The sequence below is a fragment of the Lampris incognitus genome, chromosome 10 (assembly GCF_029633865.1).
Source record: "Lampris incognitus isolate fLamInc1 chromosome 10, fLamInc1.hap2, whole genome shotgun sequence".
NCBI classification, from domain to species: Eukaryota; Metazoa; Chordata; class Actinopteri; order Lampriformes; family Lampridae; genus Lampris; species Lampris incognitus.
Window position 1 is genome coordinate 49,883,268 of NC_079220.1, and position 23,763 is coordinate 49,907,030.

At 48.1% G+C, this 23,763-nt stretch overlaps 2 protein-coding genes across 2 annotated transcripts; one reads left to right on the forward strand and one right to left on the reverse strand.

Annotated features, from left to right (window-relative positions):
* Positions 1–131: 131 nt before the first annotated feature.
* On the reverse strand, positions 132–17,355 carry hid1a (HID1 domain containing a). The gene is made up of 19 exons (XM_056288441.1): positions 17,222–17,355; positions 15,054–15,246; positions 14,326–14,496; positions 13,512–13,628; positions 12,095–12,201; positions 11,860–11,976; positions 10,670–10,877; positions 10,458–10,514; positions 10,222–10,362; positions 7,493–7,583; positions 7,244–7,395; positions 7,068–7,146; positions 6,299–6,463; positions 5,915–6,142; positions 5,634–5,785; positions 4,437–4,523; positions 4,205–4,296; positions 1,109–1,267; positions 132–1,005 (listed from the first exon to the last, which is right to left on the reverse strand). Exons 1-19 carry the CDS (start codon positions 17,353–17,355, stop codon positions 942–944), a joined length of 2,514 nt encoding a protein of 837 aa, XP_056144416.1. The 3' UTR covers positions 132–941.
* LOC130119059 (uncharacterized) lies at positions 17,292–20,944 on the forward strand. Its single transcript, XM_056287448.1, has 3 exons — positions 17,292–18,079; positions 18,671–18,788; positions 19,571–20,944. Exons 1-3 carry the CDS (start codon positions 18,063–18,065, stop codon positions 19,814–19,816), a joined length of 381 nt encoding a protein of 126 aa, XP_056143423.1. The 5' UTR covers positions 17,292–18,062; the 3' UTR covers positions 19,817–20,944.
* Positions 20,945–23,763: the final 2,819 nt, after the last annotated feature.

A 23,763-nucleotide genomic window follows, 5' to 3' on the forward strand; every position in this document is an offset into this window, starting at 1 on the left:
AATGTAAGTGATCTGCCATGGCTTGATTTGATTTTTTTTTTCCCCTTAAGAATCAGTTTCAGGTCGTTCTTACGAAACTTGAGCGATAAAACAAATCGGGATAACGCACGCCAGTAATAGCATTAACTCGGACAGTAAGATAAAAATTTTATGGAGTCATGTTTGAAATTTCCCATTAAAGCACACTCAAGCCCACACTTTGGTACTGTAACACAAGATAAGTGCATTCAAATATATATTTAAGATAATTTAAGGAAAATACTATCGACATCAAGCGCGGTATATACAGCATAATCCAACTGAGGTGCCGTTTTGAGACAATCGTATATACATAAAAACATCGTCTAGTCTGTTTTTAAATATCTCTCCATCTCAAGTCCTGCAAAGTTGCCCCGTCACAAACTACAACTATACATGACCGAAGATTACGGAGTCAGATTTCATCTTAAAGCATGGTAAATACTTATGACCACAGAAAATGTAAAACATTTGTTTCATCGGATATGTCTTGAGCCTCTATAAGGAATCATCAATCATACCTCTAAATACTCGAGCCTCGAGAGAGGTTTTAAACAATTTTACAGTCGCTTCTACACTGTCGGGACGAGCAGACAAAACCTGTTGTGCGCACGCCGGCCATCTCGGTTGGGCGGACATTCTGCGGTCTTCCAAGTCTGAGGAAACTTACAAAACACAAGAGATAATTCAGTCATAGCCTCCTCAAGGTCCCCCGTCAGACTGGGAGCTAAAACCAGCCCACACGTGGACATGAACCTCCTACCCAAGGTGGAGGTGTTGGGGGGGGGGGGGGGGGCGTTAGAATGATGATTACGAGGCAAGTTGAACACAGTGAGTCATACTGGGGAACCAGCGGATACCAACGGGAGCAGGAAGCCTGGAGCCGACCAGTCCCGTTATTAATTAGTCATCCAACTTCCTCTCTACATCCTCTGGATCTCAAAGAGGCGGACATCGGTGTCATACCAGATAGGAGGGTCCACATTGCTACAAAACAAAACAATCGGATCACAGTATCTGTTGAGTAGGGTGTACTATATTACATACAATACTTTCTTTTTTTGCAGGACAGCTTTTACTTTTCACTCACCGCAGGTAGACGACACCCCACATGTAGGTGCGGAACCACATGGCCGTGCCTGCGTTGGCCTGATACTTCCTGATGAGGATGGGGTGAGGGACTGGCAACAGACCCACCAGCGTGCCGTGCTGCAGAAACTTCAGGATCTCTGACTCATCTGTCAAGCCCCTGCAGGGGAAGTAGAAGTTTGACAAGGTGGCTTTTCTCCCCAATTGTATCCGGCCCACTCTTTCGAGCCGTCCCGGTCGCTGCTCCACCCCCCTCTGCCGATCCGGGGAGGGCTGCAGACTACCACGTGCCTCCTCCGATACATGTGGAGCCGCCAGCCGCTTTTCACCTGACAGTGAGGAGTTTCACCGGGGGGACGTAGCGTGTGGGAGGATCACGCTATTCCCCCCCAGTTCCCCCTCGTCCCCGAACAGGTGCCCCGACCGACCAGAGGAGGCGCTAGTGCAGCAACCAGGACACACCCACATCCGGCTTCCCAGCCGCAGATACGCCCAATTGTGTCTGCACGGACGCCTGACCAAGCCAGAGGTAACATGGGGATTCGAACCACCGATCCCCGTGTTGGTAGGCAACAGAACAGACCGCCACGCCACCTGGATGCATAACAAGTTATTTTAAGTTAAGTCATTGTGTTCAGTGATTTACCGAGGCATCCTCGGTCCAGTAAATCTGTGGTCATTCTGCACAAAACAGAGAGCCAATTCCAAACCATCCTCTATATTTTACCCCTACGCACTCCACTTCTGTGTGCACGTTGGCGTGAAGCCTCCTCCCAAAGCGCCGAGGGCGGAGGGGAAGTGCTCTTCGTCAGTGAGTCTACATCAGTGCAGCCTAATGAAATGTGACTATCCTTTAATGGACGTGGAGAGCTGAAAAAACCCAGCTGATGTAATATCGTACGGTTTTTATACGGGTGGATTTACAGGGGATTGCTTGGTAGCCCGGGAGAAGTAGTAGTCAATCTGGGTTTTATGTTTTGTCATAGGCGGCACGGTGGCGCAGTGGTTAGCGCGGTCGCCTCCCAACAAGAAGGTCCTGGGTTCGAGCCCCGGGGTAGTCCAACCTTGGTGGGGTCGTCCCGGGTCGTCCTCTGTGTGGAGTTTGCATGTTCCCCCCGTGTCTGCGTGGGTTTCCTCAGGGGGCTCCGGTTTCCTCCCACAGCCCAAAGACATGTAGGTCAGGTGAATGGGCCATACTAAATTGCCCCTACGAATGAATGGGTGTGTGTGTGTGTGGGCCCTGTGATGGCGGCCTGTCCAGAGTGTCTCCCCGCCTGCCGCCCAATGACTGCTGGGATAGGCTCCAGCATCCCCGCGACCCTGAGAGCAGGATAAGCGGTTCAGATAATGGATGGATGTTTTAGGTCACTCTGAAGCGGTATGTGAATCCCGTCCTTGCTACGTGTGCCTACATTATCACACTGAGTCAACTTTTGGCCTACTGCAAAACTTGGGAGACTACATCAGTTGTTTTCACTGGCCGTGAAATAAAATAAAGCCTGCAATTCATATGGCGTGGTTATTATGGCTTTCCTTCCATGATCAAGGGGATCATGGAAGGAAAGCCATGGCATTCGCTCCCCATTATAATTTACTGGACTTGCCACAGACTGTAGGAGTAACCCCTAGGCGCCAGCCCTGTGCATGCCCCCCCCCGCGCCCCCATCCCGTCATCCCCACCCCCAAGAAATAAAATCAAATAATAAGTAAAGCTAAATGAAATGCAAATATGCTCCGCCAAGATGAGCCGAGCAGTCAAATCTCTGCGAAGGACTGGAATGAGATGGGTCGTGTCGCCAGTCGTCAAATAAAATGAACCAAACCGATGATGCGTGATTTGAACTTTGACTTTACCATACGTTATTAAGTTTCCGTTATGTGTAGCTAGGAGCAGCGGGCTGCCGCCTTCATGCTGCGCCCCGGGACCAACTCCAGGTCTTTTCCCACTGCCTTGCTCAGGCGCACAGACAGGATTGCTAACCCTAACATGCACGTTTCTTTTTTGGATGGTGGGAGGAAACCGGACCACCCGCAGAAAACCCACCGCAGACACGGGGAGAACGTGCAAACTCCACACAGAGGAGGACCTGGGATGACCCCCCCAAAGTTGGACAACGCCGGGGTTCAAATCCAGGACCTTCTTGCTGTCAGGCGGCAGCGCTAACCACTGCGCCACTGTGCCGCCAATGACTTCAACCAAAGCGTTAGGCTACTGAAACCTCCTGTTTTTGCCAAAAATTGCAATTACTATTGAAAGCCAGACTGCTGGCTCTCAGGAGTAACTTGTGTGCATTGAATATCAATAATGTTCAAAACTACATGACACTGGGCGTCTGGATGGCGTGGCGGTCTATTCCGTTGCCTACCATCACGAGGATCTCCGGTTCAAATCCCCGTGTTACCTCCGGCCTGGTCGGGCGTCCCTACAGACACAATTGGCCGTGTCTGCGGGTGGGATGCCCGATGTGGGTATGTGTCCTAGTCGCTGCACTAGCGCCTCCTCTGGTAGGTTGGGGCGCCTGTTCGGGGGGAGGAGGGGGAATAGTGTGATCCTCCCACGCGCTACGTCCCCCTGGTGAAACTCCTCACTGTCAGGTGAAAAGAAGCGGCTGGTGACTCCGCATGTATCGGAGGAGGCATACGGTAGTCTGCAGCCCTCCCCGGATCGGAGGAGGGGGTGGAGCAGCGACCGGGATGACTCGGAAGTACAACTGGGGAGAAAAACGGGGCAAAATTCCAACCCCCCCCGCACAAACATGATTGCAATGAAAAATATATAAATATATATATATATATATATATATAGCCTGCAGGCGTCTTCTTTCACTGCATATCGTTGCATTTCATAAGCACACAAACAGCAAATGAGCACCAACGCAGCGGAGCGGGGTGTTCACCGGGAGCCATGGCAACATTTACATCCTGCTTTCGGTGGACGTAATGACGAGGGCATCCCACAGTTACCAGTTTTTCTTTTTTTTTGTACACTTCCCCTAAATTAGAAGGGCCCGCCGCAACTGTGACTGTCATGTGATACGGAGTGGCACTCGGGGGGTGAGGTTGGAGGTGGATACGGGAGCCCGGGATGTTTGCTTACTTGTCGATGCAGATCTTCTCCACCTGGGGGACCAGCACCTGCAGCAGGCGCATGATGGTCTGCAGGGGGAGCTTACACTTCCAAGAGAGAACCTGTCACAGGAAATGTGTCTTTCAACAACGACAACAACAACAATATCAACGACAACAACGACAACACTTCCGAAGGGTTGAAACAGTTCTAAGAAAGCAAAAGCGTGTATTGAAAACTGAAGGCAACAACATATTCTGACCCATTCTGGTGTCGGAGCCCAGTAAGATGTCGACGATGCAGTTGACAAACGCCTCCTCTCCATTTCAGCCTCAGTGTAGAAAACATCCTTGTGTGGTTAAAAAAAAAACAAAACATATAATATATACACTTACATGTAATTAAACACACACACACACAGACACACAAACTTCTCCTCCCTTCTCCTCTGTCGAGGAGGACAACAGCTGTCCAAGCATAAGCCAGTGGTGGTGCCGTATGCGGCGGGAGTGACGGAACAGTTGAGACACATATTTTCCAAACACCGCATCCCAGTTGCTTTCAAACCCCAAAACACGCTGCACCAGAAATCGGTCCACCCCAAGGATCGGGTCCCCCCGGCACAAACAGAGCCATATAGTGTACACTGCTAAGTGCCAGGAGGATGGATTGCCATGACTTGTACATCAGGGAAACCCAACAGATGCTGGCCAAGAGGATGGCACAACACAGGAGAGCTAACACGCCAGGCCAGGACTCCCCAGTCTACACCATCTACAGGCCAGTACCCACTCTTTTAAGGAGGAGGATGAGCACCTCCTTGATAGGGAGGAACGCTGGTTTGAATGGGGGCGTCAAAGAGGCCATCTATGTGAAGAGGGAACGACCATCTCTGAACTGAGGGGGGGGGGGCTAAGAGTACATTGTCACCATTTTACAATGCTGAGATTGCAGCCATTCCCTAATCCTCTGGGAATAGTACACATGGCCACTGTAACTCCATGCCTTGATGCATGCTCAATAACCCAGGTAAGACAGTCACAGAAAGGTGAATCAGTTCATCTGCACACAACGTTTACTGACAGAAACGTTTCACCACTCCTCTAAGTGACCTCTTCAGTCTCAACTGACTGCAGGTATCCCCACCCTCATAAACCATACAGTCGCTCATCTATGTGAAAAGGAAATGACCATCCCTGAACTGAGGGGGGGGGGCATTGAAACGCTAGTTGATGGTCACGCCTATTTGCACACGAAACCGATTGTTGTTTTGGGTCGTTGTGCCACTGTATTGTTCATAAGGGTGGGGGATACCTGCAGTCAGTTGAGACTGAAGAAGTCAGGTGAGTGACGAAATCCCAATAAACGCTGTGTCCAGGTGAGCTGATTCAACTTTCTGTCTCTGACTTTCTTACCTGGATTATTGAGCATGCATGAAGACACACACACACACACTTACTTCATTGTCTCTGCCTGAATTTGACTCGGTGTCGCTGGTCCCAGCGTTGCCACTTGGGTCTGACTGGATAGTGTGTGGGCAGTCTGCCTTGGGAATTGACACCATGGTTCCGTCCTCTGACACCTGGGATTTCTCCGTCAGCTTATCAATGCCTGCGGACCATTAAAATTCACACATCCGCAAAGTAGAAAAAATGAACGACCTCCTTACATTTTTCAAACACTCAACCGCTCTCGGACGTTTAAACAATGACATCCGGACGGCGAGGGGAGGCGCTGTACCTGGCATCGCTACAAGGCTGGCCTTGAGTGTACCGGGCTCTGCAGGCACAGCGGGGTGCGAGCCCTCCATGGAGACCGTCTCCTGAGAGCTGGTGCGGGAAATTACGTCCGGCGACTTCTTCTTCCTCTGCAGGGCCCTCTGGATGGAGGCGGGGTCGGACGGCAGGTTCGCCAGCTGATGGAACACGTTACGTTTGCGGATGATGGCGTACACCAGGTTGCAATTTCCTGTCCGTGCACAAGCGGGTGAAAGAGTCATAGGAGCAGATGTTAGGCGTGTCCTGATGTAGAGTGAAAGCCTTTGTGTTTGCAAAAATGACAATCGATAGAAATCACCCTGCAACATGACTCGACTACACGGGACACCGAAATGTAATCGCTCACCGTCAAACTGGTACTGGATAATATTGTTGAACGCCTCGAGCAGGAAGAACACCAGGTGGTGGTTCTGGGATGCAGAGAAGAGGAACCAGTTGGTCGAGAATGCCTCCAGCAGATGGAGCAGTTTGTTTGCCGCCACCATGGACAGGCTCTTCAGGTAGGGAGACACTGGAATGAGGGGACCATGGTCAAGAAGCATGGATTGAAAGTGAGTCTAATGAAAAAAAAGGGCAATATCTAGTCTTCATTGAATACAATAAAACTTGCTCTCGGCCCAATTACCCCACTCCTCCGAGCCGTCCCGGTCGCTGCTCCAACCCCCTCTGCCGATCCGGGGAGGCCTGCAGACGTACCGCACGCTTCCCCCCAATACATGTGGAGTCGCCGGCCGCATCTGTTCACCTGACAGTGAGGAGTTTCACCAGGGGAGCACGTCGGAGGATCACGCTATTCCCCAGAGTTCCCCCTCCTCCCCAACAGGCGCCCCGGCCGACCAGAGGAGGCGCTAGAGCAGCGACCAGGACACATACCCACACCCGGTTTCCCACACGCAGACACGGCCAATTGTGTCTGCAGGGACGCCCGACCAAGCCGGAGGTGACACGGGGATTCGAACCGGCGATCCCCGTGTTGGTAGGCAACGGAACGGACCGCTCCGCTACCCGGACGCCCCCTGCTTTGTTTTGAGTCGGCTGATTCTGCGCTGTTAAAATCCGATGTTGAAAACCCAACCGATCCCCGTGGGCCAGCTGGTGGAGCCAGAACTACTCACCGTTGACAATAATGGTGAGCAGGCAGTCGAACAGCGGCTGCAGACGCTGGTGGCCGCTGGTGATTATCTTGTGGAACACCTACAAAACAAACAAGAGAGCCAGGGTACACACGGCCGAGGGTTTCGAAACGGGCAAACACTGGCGGCATCGGCGTTCAGGTATGAAGGAGTCTCACCACTATCAGCAGGTCGGCGTGGGTCCCCGTGAACACAGGAATGTCCATGGTCACGTGGAGTGAATAGGGCTTGTTCAAACGAACGCCAAAGTTCCTCTCCCCACTCAGCAACAGCAAGATGAACACGCCGATGTGCATGAGTCCGACACGGGCTGCAACCGGAGAGTACCGCGTCAAGACGCGACGAACGCACGCGCGTAGCCGGGGCGTCTTTGCGTTATGAAACGTCTTAATACAAAGTCTACTCACACTGATCGGCCCTCGCATCGTTCAGGTAGAAGAGTATGGGCACCAGTATATCCAGCACGTCGCTGCTCTTCAGGACGAAGAACAGGAACTTCTGCCAGGGGAGCATGGAAACAAACAGCGCTGAATACAGATGTCTGAGTTTGTAACAACTACATGTCGGGATACATTGTAGCGAATTCGGGGGGGGGGGGGACAACGCAACCGCAGGAAGTGCCGCGGCCGGGAGGCGAACCCGTATCGCCCGCACCGCAGGAGACATCGCTAACCGCTCGACTAAAGGGGTCGGACCCGCGAGTCGGCGGCCAGCGTGTCTACTTATCCATGCACGTTACACTATGTATAACAGGGTTGAGCAGTATAAGGGTAATACAATAACCTGGGACACTGAAAAATAACGACGGTATTCAGTTAAACAGCCATACAATTCCTGTGTCACATCTGTCTAATAAACTGTAGGCTAACTGTCCATCTATTCACGGCTATAACGCTGCACCCCTGCCGATTCGGTCAGAAAATCACAAAAGTGTCCCTTTATATGTGAATTTCGGGGTGTGACACGTAGGTACATATGAACCGTTCATCTTTTTTTTTTTACTGCTTTCATTAATCCCCGTGGGGCAATTCTTTTTCTGCATTTAACCCCTCCCTAGCCGTGTAGCTAGGAGCAGTGGGCCGCTGCAGCGCCCGGAGACCAACTCCGGTTCTTCATCATCTCCTTGCTCAGGGGCACAGACAGGAGTATTACCCCTAACATGCATGTCTTTTTGATGGTGGGAGGAAACCGGAGGATCCGGATGAAAACCCACGCAGACACGGGGATAACATGCGAACTCCACACAGAAAGCAACCTGGGACGGCCTGGGGTTCGAACCCAGGACCTTCTTGCTGTGAGGCAACAGCGCTGACCACTGGGCCACCGTGCCGCCCTTCTCTGTACGGTTTCCGACCATATGAACAGGGAAAGCCAGCAAATTTGGATGAAGTGATCTGTGAGATTGGTTTCAAGACAGCCGCTGCATGAATTTGTGTTGCCATCTGAAAATTAACCATCCACACAGCGTTGCACCAATGAACCTGGCATCCCCCTCAAAGCGCCCCCTGTTGCGAAGGTACCACCATATACCCTGGTAATATACCTATATACCCATATACCCTGGTAATCTATCCATATACCCATATACCCTGGTAATATACCCATATATCCTGGTAATATACCCATATACGCTGGTAATATATCCATATACCCTGGTAATATACCAATATATCCTGGTAATATACCCATATACCCTGGTAATATACCCATGTACCCTGGTAATACACCCATATACCCTGGTAATATACCCATATACCCTGGTAATACACCCATGTACCCTGATAATACACCCATACACCCTGGTCATATACCCATATACCCTGGTAATATACCCATATATCCTGGTAATATACCCATATACGCTGGTAATATATCCATATACCCTGGTAATATACCAATATGCCCTGGTAATATACCCATATACCCTGGTAATATACCCATGTACCCTGGTAATACACCCATATACCCTGGTAATATACCCATCTACCCTGGTAATACACCCATGTACCCTGATAATACACCCATACACCCTGGTCATATACCCATATACCCTGGTAATATACCAATATGCCCTGGTAATATCAGGGAATGGTTTGATGCTGTGGAAAATGGATGCTGCCAGGACCGTAGCCAGGGCAAAATTTAAGTGAGGTCCAGAAGCGTAAGTAGAGTGGGTTTATTTTACAGCTGTACATTTGCACTTTTTGATTTTTTTCTCTGAAAAATTTGAATTTCAGACACGTAATTCCCTGCATTCTGGTGATGTTTTTTTTTAATGCATGTGGCTCACAATGTAACCTACGAACAGCAAATCCGGCTTTTAGGACAGCTAATTTAAAATATTCTGGAATTTTTTTTCTATCTTGACTATTTCCTAAAATAAATAAGTAAATAAAATAAGTAACTATGACATAATCTGACTGCCTATGATTATTCATTGACGTCATTATCATTGTTTTCGCCACACACACAACTTGAGGCAAGTGTTCTGATTAATTAGCTTGTTAGCCTAATTGCTAATTGTAGACAAGGGTGTAGTGCATTATAGCTGAATAGTTTGGAAATGTGTGAAAATTCAGATGAGTCAAAGAGCATGTACCGAGTTGGGTAGCCCATACGGACCGGTTCAACAGACTATACGTGAACATGGTAAACATGTAGCGTCAATATTTACCTAGGGTGAGTGACCATGTTTTGGTTTTCGAAGAAGAGGACACTAGCTAGTAGACACTATGTTGGTCGCTGCTGGTAGGCTGTCGTTGTTCTTCTCCCGCTGACTATCAGATGTGACCGAAACACCATCGCTTATCACACAGGAAGACGTTCTGATTGGCTGAAATAAGTCTTGCTTGGCGGATTGATACAACCATAGGGCCTACAGAGAGTTCGCCCAGATTAGCTGACGGTTCTGCCTAAGCTAGGCTAACATTAGCCTGATAGATGCGTCGGCAGGGGGATTTATAATGATGCCAGAACCCTTTCATTCACAAAATAAAATCACGTTCATCCACATACACTTATAATGTAAAACGTCAGCCTGAGAGGGACAAAAATTACTGACCTCAGTGACCTCATAGCTGGCTACAGCGGTGGACACCGCCCAACCCTAGTACAACAATTTAGGAGCTTCTCGAACCTTATTGAAATCGCAGAGTTTCCAGAGGAGCACCAAGAGTTCTTGGTGGAACTGGATCTTCTTGGTGGAGTTAGGCAGATAGGTCTGGGTCAGCGGGTTGGTCAAAAGACGCGCTAGGCCCTTCAATACAAAGTCATAGTCCTGCAAAAAGGGAGACGCAAGAATGGGGATGGGGTGACGGGAGCCATCCCACAGCATAATCTGTGTGTGTGTCACTGAAAACACGAGAGACATACCTCTTCTCTGTGAATTCTGGACAAATAATTCACGAAAAGGTTATCGGGTCCAATAGACTGTGCCAACAGGGAGCAAGAGAGAGAGAGAGAGAGAGAAATTTAATAGTTTACAGTTCATATCTTGTAGTCCATCCCACAACTTACTGCTAAGCTGAATACTGAATTCAATATCTGATTTGGAGCTTTCGTGATATTTGGGCTTTTCCTCTTACCTCCTGCTCCTCTATGTTGGATGGGGAGTGGGGGCGGTTGGCCACCCCTCCCTCATGCTCCAGCGTGACGATGAGGATCTGAACGGCCTGCTCCACCAGCTGCTCGCGGTAGTCGGAGAAGAGCAGGTGGTTGTACGGGATGCCGTAGCCAACTGGGTCATAGGCACACACCACGTTGAGCAGGGATGTGAACAGAGGCAGGGCATGCCTGGAACAAAGATGTCACATTGAGATCCAGGATGGTGCCGCGGAGGGCCGCCGCCGCGCGTTGCTGTTGCCGTCGTTCAACGCTCCCGGCTCTTCTTTGACTTTGAGGTGTTTGTGGTGATGTGTTCATGAGCTCGTGTCTTTATGCTGAGCATTGTGCCAAGTTCCTAGTGTGTGCATATTTCACGGTGAAAACCTGAACTTCAGTATCAAGAGCAGGTAAGGGACACATAGAGGATCGATTCTACGTGTCCGTAGCCGAGTTTCTTTCCACATAATTTGTATGTATTTTAAGGCATCAAACTAGAAGGTTTCAATGAAAAAGGCACATGATTATTGTAACAAAAAAAATAATTTTCACCTCAATTAAAGAGAACTAAAGAGAAAAAAACGGAGAAAAATTTGCGTTTGCAGAAACGTTGTGGTGGATAATGACGGGACCCCCTTCTGTTGCTTAAATAATGATGTAGCATATGAAACACATTTTCCCATGTATATTTTCTGTTATGCATTTCAACATTTTGCTGGAGAATTGCTTTGATAAGTTGTTTGTTTGTGAGTGTGTGTGTATGTATGTATGTGTGTGTGTGTGTGTGTGCATGTGCGTGTGTGTGTCTACCAGGTTTTTCTATCCTAATGGGGACCAAATGTCCCCATTAGAATAGAAAAACCTGAAACCACCTACCTTGTGGCATATTTTATGGGTCCCCGTATGGAAAGGGGTCCGTTTTAGGGAGAGGACTTGGTTTTAGGATTAAGGTTAGAATTAGGATTAGGTTAAGGTCAGGGTAAGGGTCAAGGTTAGGCATGTGGTTAAGGTTAGGGTTAAGGGCTAGGGAATGAGTCTAAGTCAATGAGGGGGTCCTCACAAGTATAGAGTGACTTGGTATATATATATGTATATATATATATATATATATATATAAGTGTGTGTGTGTGTGTGTGTGTGTGTGTGTGTGTGTGTGTGTGTGTGCTCCTCTCACCTATTTTCTGTGGAGCAGAAGAAAGTGACCCAGGGATTGAGTATGTTGTTGTCCGGCGAAGGAGGCAGGTACATTGCCTCGGAGAAGCACGTCAACAACAGTCTCAGCAGCTCTGTCCTGGGGATGACAAGACAGGCCGACGCGGGGGTGGCCGGGGAAAGAAAACCGTGTGAAAGGCATAGAGATGAGGTCTGAAGTCAAGGTGAGAGGACGCGGGCACAGACTCCTGACTCACCGATTCAAGTCATGGATGTAATTGAGAGGGGGGGACTGTGCGAAGCCAACCCCTGCCTCCCAGATGTATTCACAGCTGTCTATGGAATGCATATCCTCCACCGAGTCCTGAATGGGGTATCAAAGACATCTAATTCAAGTTGTTCAAATGGGAAAGAAATTAAATTAATTGCCATTGCACTTACCTACCGCTTCGTGCGCCCTTAATGATATTGCAAATATTTGCCTACGCTTTTTTTGCATGCTTTTTGTCAGCTACCCTCAAGGCTACACGGGGTGGAAAAAGCTGAGGCTTTTCCTCAAAGAGGGCTTCATTTTGAGCTACAAGAAGTCGGTTTCATGTAGAATGTCCTTGCCAATTAGTGGCGGGGAGCTCCCGCTGGTGAGAGCAGTGCCCCGACAGTCTGTAGGAGATCTCTACCTACCATCTGTCTCGGCTAAAGTCGGCTGACAGGTTAGGTTGGACAATTTACTCCAGGAGGAAGCAAACGGTGTTTGAAGAAAGAAAATCTTTCTTCACCTTTGTGCAGAAAAATTAGAGCGGAACTTGAGGAAACGTAAAGACCTTGCAATGCATGTTTTGCAAGATGACATCTGAGCTCAAGCTAAGCCTCGGCAATAATTCAGTATACTGTTTTTCAATGGTTTTGAATGGGGATGAGACTCAAGATATTGTCATGTCGTGATACAGAGTTTTGCAGTGTAACTTAATGGTAATGAGAATATGGTGCCTAAAATTTCTCACAAAATGAGTTCTGAAAGATTTGACGGGGGTATCGTTTGAAAACTAGTTTTGGTTTGATATTCCACTTTCCATTACCAAACAGTTGAATGTGATGAGCATCAGTGGGTTCCTAAACAAGCTATTTTGCATATGTAAACAGATACCATTAGACATATTGATATCATGTAAAATTACCAAGGATCCAACCATCCATTATTCAAACCGCTTATCCTGCTGTCAGGGTCGCGGGGATGCTGGAGCCTATCCCAGCAGTCACTGGGCGGCAGACGGGGAGACACCCTGGACAGGCTGCCAGTCCATCACAGGGCCGACATATTCACACCTAGGGAAAATTTAGTACGGCCGAGTCACCTGATTTACATGTCTTCGGACTGTGAGAGGAAACCACAACACCCGGAGGAAACCCACACAGAGAACATGCAAACTCCACACAGAGGACAACCTGGGATGACCTCCAAGGTTGGAGAACCCCGGGGTTCGAACCCAGCACCTTCTTGCTGTGAGGCGACTGTGCTAACCACTATGCCACCGTGCCGCCATTACCGAGGATTATCATGATAATATATTCGATATTGTCCAGCACTAACTCAAAACGTATTACTTCTGCCGGAAGGGGAAGAAGTGACGAAGCTGGTGCGGCGGCGTGCAGAGCGAGAGCTCATGAGGAACTCACCGGGCCTCGCTTGTGGCTGTGCACAGTGAAGTCCGGGCAGAACAGCAGATCAGCCACGGCCAAGAGCAGCGACTCGGCCAGCGGACGAGCGCCGTCATCATCGTCCAACTCATCGGTCTGGAGACAGGGAGAGAGAAAGGAAGGCTAAGTGGGAGGGGCTTGAGCTAGATTCAATCACCAATCCAGGGGCCTGTGTCACAAAGCAGGATGACTGAGTTAGCTAAACAACGACACTGAGTCCACCACGTTGCAGATTTGAGGGAACGCCGGGTTTTACTCGGCAGTTATCCAGTTATCTTCAGTGATCCTGCTTTGGGATCCAGGCCGCAGAGGGGGGGGGGAAACAACAACAATCTCAAAAGGTCAAATGATGAAATCGAGTTCATGGCTCCCAAATGTATTTCAAAGCAAGAACTGCCATAACTTTTCTTTCCTCGTCTTTTTCAGACAGGGAAGAAGGAAATGGCAACTACGCCACTGCTGGAATGAGGAAACCTGTTACTGAAATGATCAAGGGATCAACCCACATCACCAGAGGCTCATGTAAAGGTCATAATAACACTGGTGCGAGGAGAAACCCGAGAAGCGGATGCATTTTTGCAAGTGCACGACACTGAAGACTTACATTAAAGGAAACACATGTCGGACAAATATTTTTTAAAAAAAAACAGCCGCATAATGTTCAGGGCTTTAACATCAGTTAAAGTTCAGATTTTCAGTGTTGAGCGAGATCAGAATGTGTGTCTTGACTGGTTAGGTCACTAACTGGATTACATAACCAGCCACATAGGGCCCCCTTATTCTCCCCGCTCACCCCGGCCCGTCCAGCACCGGGCACAGTGGACCAGAAGAAGCCCCTCCAGTCCTGATCCTCGAAGATATAGGGCAAGATGCGGGTCAGAATACGTGTGCAGTTCAGCACCACCTGCTTCTCCTTCTCTGTGGGGCAGCCGGACTCTGCCCCCTGTACCAGCTTTTCCACAGCCTGAGAGGAGAGAGGGAGGAAATGCTACCGTGAGATGAGGTGCGTGTGAGAGCACAGGCATCTGTTGAGCATGTAAACATACAAACCTAGAGGCACACACACACATGCACATGCGCACACGGAATTAACCAACGCACATTTTGTTTTTCAAACAATATTTAATGACGTCTATATAAGCAACTGTATACTGCAGCGACTGTCTGGAGCGGGACACAAACACTCTCGAACCAACTCAGCTTCAAGGATTTCTTTAATGGAGATGCAAGCCCCCCTGCATGTCTGTTTGGTTTCTGATTAGGCGGCTTCAAAAGGAAGCAGGGAGCTGGAGACGGGAAGGGAAAGGGAGGGAGGGGAAGTTGCAGGCTACAAGCAAAGAGCCTGCTGACTTGCTGACAGAAGCCCCCGCAAAAGCTCTTTAAACGAGCTGAAACGGTTTCACAGCAACGTCTCGTGTCTCATAACAAGACTTTCTTCGCCGGCTGTTGCTGCACGATCAGAGCGTTTTATCGACGCATGCGTAAAAAAAAAAAACACCCATTCCATACCAGGACACTTACCTTATAGCAGAGGGTTGCCAGGTTCGAGGGGGACTCTTCTCGAACAGCCCTTATCTCTGCAGCTGGCACCAGTGCAAAAACATCCTGCACCGTAGTGGTGGCGTCTGCCCAGAACTGGTCCCAGAAGGCGTCGTCTGTGGCCTCCACTGGCTGGAGAGAAAACAATGTTGACACTGCATGATACGCCCTCCGCCTTGTTTATCTACGCAAAAGTGGCGCATTTTATTTCCATCAGATCTCAAATACAAAAAAGCCTGGGGGGGGATTTCGCTGGGTAGATGTTGGCGGATTATTATTCTGTTTAGATATCGACCTTCCCTTTTTTTTAGTCATAACAATAAATGCAATATGTTTTGTCTTGCAAGCAGCAGCGCATATCCATCATAGCAGATGATTTGCGTTGCAAACGCAACGCCAAACCGGAAACACGGACCTCCTCCTCCTCCACACACACAGTCCACCTGCCGCATCTGGGAGCGCTTGTCATTTTCTGATTAAAGCGAAGTCACCGGCGGGCTGCTGATTCGCATCGCCGCCCTGCGTGTCTCTAAACACGATAAGGCCGCGGGGGGGGGGGACGTCTGGTTGGTGGCCGCCACACAATAACAACCTCCTTGTTTACAGAGTCGGCGGTTATCTAACGCGTCGCGGTTTGTATGTGACGGTGCCAAGCACGTCTGGTTTATCTGGAGACGGCGTGACGCCGCGTAATGGATCTGCTTCGTTATTATTCCACGATTGCCCGTTTTCCTTATAATTTGCGACAGGTATGACGCGCTGGTTCTTCCCCCACCGCGAGCCCATATGCCGCCGCCGGTGATGCTGTCGCAACACAATATACGGTGCGCTCCCCGTCAAGAGTCCTAACCTCTTCTTCTTCTTCTTTTTCCCCTCCTTTTCTTTTAATCCCTGTTCAATAGAAATAGAAATACCTGTGTTTTGGTTGTCAGCTGTATCACGGCTTTCCTGAAGTTCAGTTTGGAGTCGGTGCTGCCCATTTTTTTTATTTTATTATTATTTTCCTTTATTATAGTGGGACCGCTGCCGTGAATCCCTGTTAATCTCGCCTCCTTCCTTCGCCTGACTCATTCGCGGAGGCGGTTTGACACTATTGGCTGGCTGGATAGTGCGTTACACTCTGCGACTTCCGGGTTCTCTTTCGCGCCCGTCCAGTAAAATGGGATATATCTCTCTGAGGGGCAGCTAAGCACTGTTTGGGGTGTACATCAGTGGCGCCCCCAGAAATGTTTCATAGGAGGTGGCCAAATGGGGCCACTGAAAATCTTGGGGTGGCACACCAAAACCAAAAGCCATAACTGAATTTCAGGAATTATATTATGCTGTTGCAGTGTACTGTATAGGCTAGTTGAAAACTGTCAGTATGAGAGTTAAGGAATCGCATACTGAAATACTTTGGTTTCTTTTTTCTTTTCTTTTTTTGACAGTTAATGTTACTAAATAGCTGATGTGCATAGACTAATACCAGTACAGTTAACATTTTGAGTTCCACAACAATTCTGTTTGAATGTGTTATGTATCTGTATATATTGTAACATGTTAAACGATTCATTGTTATATTGCAAATGTCCAGAAATGAAAAATGAAAATATCAGATAGAAGCATATTCTGCATAATCAGAAGCATATTCTGCATATTCGACTCGTGGCTGGAGGGGGGCAGCGGGGGGGAGGCTGGGATAGTATCAGGGTGGCCATGGCCACCCCTGGCCACCCCTAGGGGGCGCCACTGGTGTACATATAGGTTATATGTCTTTAAGGTTATCATGGGCTGGGACATTTGAGCCGACCCAGTCGCGTGTTTTCTGCCATACGGCTTGCAAATGGCGGGGCGATTAATGGTCTACTGCTGCTAATAGCTTTCCAGATCTGCTGTACTAAACACGTGTCCATTTGAAACGTCAGCAGCAAGCGCCCCGCTTACTTATATATCGGATCGAGGGAAGGCGTGCTGAATTATTATATTTCGAGCAGTGACATCTTGTGGGGGGGGGGGGGGGGAAATAAACACGTCAGGGCGAGCGACACTGCCGCGGGAATTTCCATTTGCAATTGAGTAAAACTTTTGCGATGGGAGCCGTCACGCGGTGCCATTTCATAGAAACACACACAATCGCATTTCGATGACACGGCGAAAAAAGGCTAAATTACTGTGCAGGCAGCCATGCCACTTTCTTGGCGTCTGCAGCGGCGGCGGTTGTGGACGCACTGCGCAAGCGCGGAGCGCTGTAAACACGACAGCTGCCTTTGACGGGTGTACGGCAGCCGAGGCTGAGCCGACCCATAGACAAATCGTCGGTCTTAACGCTAGCTCAGACAGCACGGGGGTTTCTTTAATTTAGCACTTGTAACGCGTCAAAGGCGTACGGGGGTCTTCACTTTACCGCCGGGCTATGTTTGGAAAAACAAACAAGACAAAACAGCAACGTTGGGAGAGTCAAGTGCAGCGCGACTTAGCATTTAGCCGTGGGAGCTAACTAGTGTTAGCTCTGTTGTTTCCGGCTAGCGTTAGCTAGCTGGTTGTGACCCAGTAGCGTCACGTCGTCTGTGGCGGAGCTGCTAGCTTAGCCCAAGTCGCCCGCCGCCCGGGTCGTCTCTTTCCTCGTCCGACGATCAACGAGCCGTCCGTTTACAGTCTCGGTTTAGCTAACGACGGCCACCCGTTAACCTTCGTCAGGGTAGCCACCCCGGTTAACGCTAGCATAACGTTGTCTGCGATATTTAGCCGGTTAACGCTAGTTCTGCTTTTTTCCTCCCTGTTAAAGGGGATTTATTTGGGGGGGGGGTTTCTTGTCCGATGCGAGGGTCTAAGGACAGGATGTTGTTTTGCTGCACAGCCCGTTGAGGCACATTTGTAATTTGTTATATTTGGGGCTGCACAAACACAGTCGACGTAGCTCCGCAGACTAGGCCGGCGTCTGTCGGGGCCTGCAAACCGGCTGACATAAGTTCAACGTCCGCTTATTGAGATTCATGCGTTTGACTTCGTCATATGTTGACTGAAAACAGGTGAGGTCCTCCACACTTATCTGGTTACATCTTGACAACGTGAATGTTAAGATTCCACGCGGGAGCACGATAGCCTGTGTTAGCTAAACGTTTGGGCCGCAAGAGGATATTTTGTAACCGCTGCGTCGATAGAATTGTGTCACGCGCACTCGCAGCGCGTATAGACGTTATAGTCACAGATCAAAAATGATAGTTTGAATTTCTAATGCTTGATGTTAAGTCTTAACGCCATGTTCAGGCTTCGTGCTTGTTGGTGATGTTTTATCTCTCTTCAGAGGGAAATGCCTGTCCCTCTTACCCCTCCATAGCAAGGTCAGCTACAGAGCAGTGTAGTGTCGCTGGTGTAATGTTTCCATTTTATATTGATTTTTTTTTTGTCATCTGGGAGTCATTCACCTACCTGGTTAGCCAGCACAATTTAGATTTACCTTTTGATTTTACTATTATCCGTCTATATGCTGATATTTGGTTGTCTAGTTTTATTATATTGCATCTCTTCGACAAGGACGTTGGTTGTTTTCTGTGAGGAGCAGCATTTTACATCCAGGCATGCTTGTTCTTACATGTTTGATTTCCCCTCATCCATATCAGGAAACGGCAGCGCGCTGGCGTTGATGAGGAGAATGGGCAGTTGGTTCCCCAAGCCAAAAGATTGAGCAGAGCTCATCCTCTCTCTCCCGAATTAGGCCGGGATGCCTGGGACTCAGAGGTACAAATAGACACCATGGAGTATTACCTCACGTTCGTCACATTGAACTGTTTGGTAATGTAAAGTCATAACAGCAAACTAAAGCTAGATTTCAAATGATGCCCCCTCAAATATTGCAAACCTCATTTTGTAAGAAGTTTTAGGTAATAGGTTCTTGTTAGGAATCTCAATGTTGATGACAGGATTGTGTAACAAAATATGACATCTGAAGGACATCCCTCAGAGATAGAATGAGATTGACATTTTTAGGTAGCTCAATATCACAAATTTGCCTCAGTGGGCATTGTGACAGCCTGCAGTCTAGCAGACATTCTTTTGCCCGGCGGTGACAATACATTACAATCTCTATGTTTAATTTAGGCTGTAAGAAGTAGTTAGCAAGATAGTAGCTGTGCTTAGTTAAGTTTTTTTTTCTTCTGCAAATTAGGGGGAAAAAACTTAATGGAATCCTCCTTAATATTTAAAAAAAATTGTAGATAATAAAAAGCTCAGCCTCGAGGAGCACACTTGGTTGAAATGGAAAGTCAACATGTTAAAGGAGATTTTGTAAGACATTATTGGTCATTGTTTTTAAAATTGGTCCAGTGGTAATAATTCCTTCTGTCTTGAATGGTTTTGATATTGTAGTCCTTCAGATAATAAGTTTGTTTATTCACTTGGAACCAGTTACTGGATGCTAAATTGACTGACATTTGAATTTCCCCAGCTTTTTTGAAAGTTTGCATAAATTTAGCTGTCCATTTCGATGCGCACATTATTGATCTGGTGTCTTTATACTCCAGTCATCCAACAGTGAGAGCAGCGGGATCAGCAGTCCAGAAGATGCAGTTGGGAGCTGCAGCAGTCAATGGACTGTGGACAGTCTGGGAGGTCCCACTGCTCCGGGGCCCTGCAGTCCCCTCAGCTCAGCTGACTCCTCAGAGTTGGCCGGTCCCACAAACCTGGTCTCCTACCACCAGATCAACCGTATCCTTCGGGAGGCCCATTTTCAGAGCCTACAGAGCCGAGGCCAGCTCAGAGACACATGATGGCCCGTTGCCGAGCACGCCTCCACCGGTCACCTGAGGACTCGACTCCTAAAGCATGCCCAGAGCATCACATGGTGAATTGCATCGTTTGGCTGTACCCCGCCCATCTACAGTTCTCATGATAATTTCATTGCTCTGTTTTCTCTCTATCTGTGAATGAAGACTGGTCTCTAGTCTAGTATCTGGAACTGGTTCATCATTAGATTAAAACAAAGCGATAAACATTTTAGCAATAATAACTGTGTGATCCACCTGGAACTTTTTTGTGATTCTTGTTCTCTGACCAGTTTGGTTTACATACTGCTCAAAGAGCCTCATTAGTGATCAATTTTTTTTATCATGAGTGGTTTTATAAAAGCATCTGCAAAATGAAATTGAAAATGAAAACCAATAGCAACCGGGCTTTACTGAAATGCAACCAAACACTGTTTGTAAGGCAGGTCCGTATGACTTGTTTATTCTCCTTACGGTGTCACTGGTGGAAAACCTTAGCTTTCTTTAAGCACATAGATCTGTCATAGGGCGAATGTGTCCTTAGAATGTCTATGTGCTTTCATATTGTTACAGGGCTAGCTTTTTAGGTTTTAGAAACTCCTTGAATTGTTAGTAGCATTCGCTTAAATGGATGGGTCTTTCATGCGATAAGTGAACGAGGATGAACATGTCCATTTGTTTGTGGTGTGCCCAGCATGTAAAATGCAGATGGTTTAAGACTATCCTGAGAGGTCAACACATTCCCCTTTGCTTGGAATATGACTCAAGCCACTAAGATGCTCTGGTTGCAGGCAGGTATCGATTCCTGCTAGTGTAGACCCATTTGGTTGCCCTACGACCGACCATGTGCACTGAACATCCAGGCATAAGCACCGGCCACAGAGCTGTGCATCCCTTCTCCTCTTACAGCGGGATTGGTTTCATTGATGACTCCTTATCTGGAGAGCAAGCCCGACTGTTCTTATTTTTCAAGACTGTGTTTGGTGTGTAATCAGAGATGAAAGCATTTTAAAGATGTGGATTATTTTTATGATGATATATTTTGTATCTAGGATCGTACTTGACAATTACCTGCCATCTAATTTTTTTTTTTTTTTGTAAATTCGCCTTCATTTGAAAAATTAAAAAAAAATCAAGGAAGTGTTGCTTGATATTATTCCTAACAAATTTAAGTTGGCCTAGTTGGCATTCATCCCTGCTTTTCGGTGAAGACAATTATTGGGTTTACCGATCTTTTGTAGTGACTACAATTACATGCATACACAGGAATTCCTTCCATCCCCACATTTTCCTCTTCCTCCAGTTGGATGGTAATGAATGACTCCCCGTGCGGAGGCCATCATTAATGAGATATGACCTGTGTCTGAGGGGAAAGCAGTGAAAGGTTCCTTTAATTAGCACACTACATGTCCTTGTCTTGTCATAGACACAGTAACAGATTACATACATTAATGCGCCGCATATAACCATGGCCACTTGCCTTCAACTGTAGGCCCTCATTACTAGCCCCCTTTGAATCCCCATACACACACTGCTAAATTTGAGATGAAGGATGGGCCAATGATAAACTATGATTAGTAATTTCTGCTGTGACGGCTAGTTCTCCCTTCTCAGGGGCGCAGGCCTTCTCATTACCTCTGGAAATTCCACCAGACACAAAGAGACAGCGTTTAGAGAGCAACGATAAGTATCTAGAAAAATCTTCTTTGTCAACCCCGTTCCCTGAGACGGATATTTTGCACAGGTCTTTGAGTCTAGTGAGCAAACATTTCCTTGGAGGCGCAGGCTTTTTAGTAATTTAAGCGGGCGAGAGTAGCTCGTATTGCTGCGGCTGAGGCGAATATCTGCAAACGCTTGACTCCCTAAGACAAATACCCAAAACTTCTGTAAACTACTGATAAGACACGTTAGCCCCTAGCTAACGGGTCTGACCCTTTAGCCGAGCGGTTAGTGATGTCGCCTTGTGGCGCGGTACACCCCGTATCGAATCCCGCACCGGGCAAGAAAATAACCGGTTACATTGGTGACAGCTGTGGGATCCGGAAGTGTGCAGATCCCCGGAAGTCTCTTCGGAGCGCGGGAATAAAAAAGCGCGAGGGCCCGCTTCCGGGGAAGGTGACGACTGTAAACTACTAATAACACACGTTAGTCTCTAGCTAACAGATCTGACCCTTTAGCCGAGCGGTTAGTGATGCCGCCTCGTGGTTCAGTACATCCCGTATCGAATCCCGCACCGGGCAATACAATAACCGCTTACACTTCTCTTTTAAGAAAATAAATTTCTTATTCGCCTTATGGAAATGACAGCCTCCTTCTAAAAAAGGGTTTCAATCGCTGCGTCCGGAGCAAGACTTCAGCCCGTTACGCTCAAAATTCACATTACATTATTCGTACTTGATTCAAAAATCCGTTACTTCCGGTAACGTGGGGCCAGCATGAGCGGGAACGCCGCGGGATCGGCGGAAGCGGACGGAAGAAACGGGAAGCGAAGCTGACAGCCAGAGGCGGAGAGGTCAAGAGAAGGAGCGGACGGTAAGTAGGTTGTGACGCGACACACGGAGTAAAGCCCGACAACAACAACAACAAAACAAAAAACCCTCCGCGATCAGCTGCTGTCGGTGGAGGAGCCGCCGTTTAAGGCGCGCGTCGTGCTACGTTCTCGGTAGAGGTTTTCGGAAAAGAGCAGCAGATGGCAGCAGCACACTCGGGGAGTTCAAACGCGTGCGTCCTCCCATCCGAGAGATCCCGATCTGGATGTGTTGGGGGGACTCATCACGAATGCCGCTGGAATTAAATCGCAGGATCACCAAAAAAAAAAAAAGTGGAGCCCGCGCTGACGATACCGATCTTTCAGGGGCGTTTTCATAAACACGGAGCACGTGCACGCCGGAACATGCGCGCGGGCGCGCGCGCGGGAGCGTCGTCCCCTCCGCCATGCGCATACAGATAGGGAGGTGGGCGGTGATGAATGGCTCATATCTGTCGAGCGGAGAGGCAGGAGAGAGTTAAATGAACTGTCCTTGTTCTTGGGGTCTATGTATGCGCATACATTGTTATATTTTTACCGTGGCTAGCAAAAAAAAGAAGAAGAAGAAGAAGAATCTGGGTTAGTTTCTGTGGCTCCTCTTCCCCGTGTCCTCTCTGCTAAGATGCTCATCTCAGAAGGAGAGCGGAAATCAGCTCGAATCTTCATTTGTCAGTGTCCAGCAAGCACTCGGGCCCACGGACAGTGACCCTGAGAATAACCTAACCGCTTTGGGATCATTGGCTATGTTGAATGCAGAACGTAGAGCGCGAGGGCCCCTGACCTTTGCACTCTGGGTTTGGGGTTGTTTTGCAGTTTTGACGATAAAGGAACTGGCGTGGGTTCTACTCTTGCGCTCACTGGAAGTCGCTCTAAACAGGTAAATCATCTAGATACGCAAGATGTCACATGTCACTACACACGCCCCAGTTGAGATAAGAAGGGAGCCGGGTCTCACATCAGCGGCCTTATTGGCACAGCACTCTAAATATGGAATCACTGTATAGCAGATAGTCACTATAATCCACTTTTCCCCTGTTTCTGTTAGGCAGCTCTTGCATTTTGCTCTCTCTACTGAAAGCTACCCGTCGTTCCCTAATTCCTTACTTGCTTGCCGTAGTAGATGTTTAGATAATATGAAGGTCTTTAAACGCTATCTTGTTGATACACGCCTTAGGGGTTTTTCTACACAGGAACATTATTATTCATTCTCCGTGTTTCACGTGTCCAGCATCCCACCACGCCACATTCCTAATATGGGCCTAACGTTCTTGGCTGTCAATTAAATTTGAACTTGGACTTCTTTTTTTTTCTGAGATTTTCCAGACTTACGGTTATTTTACAAGTGAAAGCAATGGGAGAACTGAATGCAATAGTGAGTTAAACTTAATTTGGACACCCTGCCTCTCTGTGCCAGAGTTTGGCTGAA

Coding starts and splice junctions, on each gene's coding strand:
- hid1a (XM_056288441.1), bottom strand. CDS start 17,355: ATGGGTCGGCTCAGCCTCGGCTGCCGTACACCCGTCAAAGGCAGCTGT. Junction 15,247..17,221: donor GTGGCATGGCTGCCTGCACA/GTAATTTAGCCT, acceptor TAGATAAACAAG/GCGGAGGGCGTATCATGCAG. Junction 12,202..13,511: donor ACAGCCACAAGCGAGGCCCG/GTGAGTTCCTCA, acceptor TACCCCATTCAG/GACTCGGTGGAGGATATGCA.
- LOC130119059 (XM_056287448.1), top strand. Junction 18,789..19,570: donor GGGATGCCTGGGACTCAGAG/GTACAAATAGAC, acceptor TTTATACTCCAG/TCATCCAACAGTGAGAGCAG.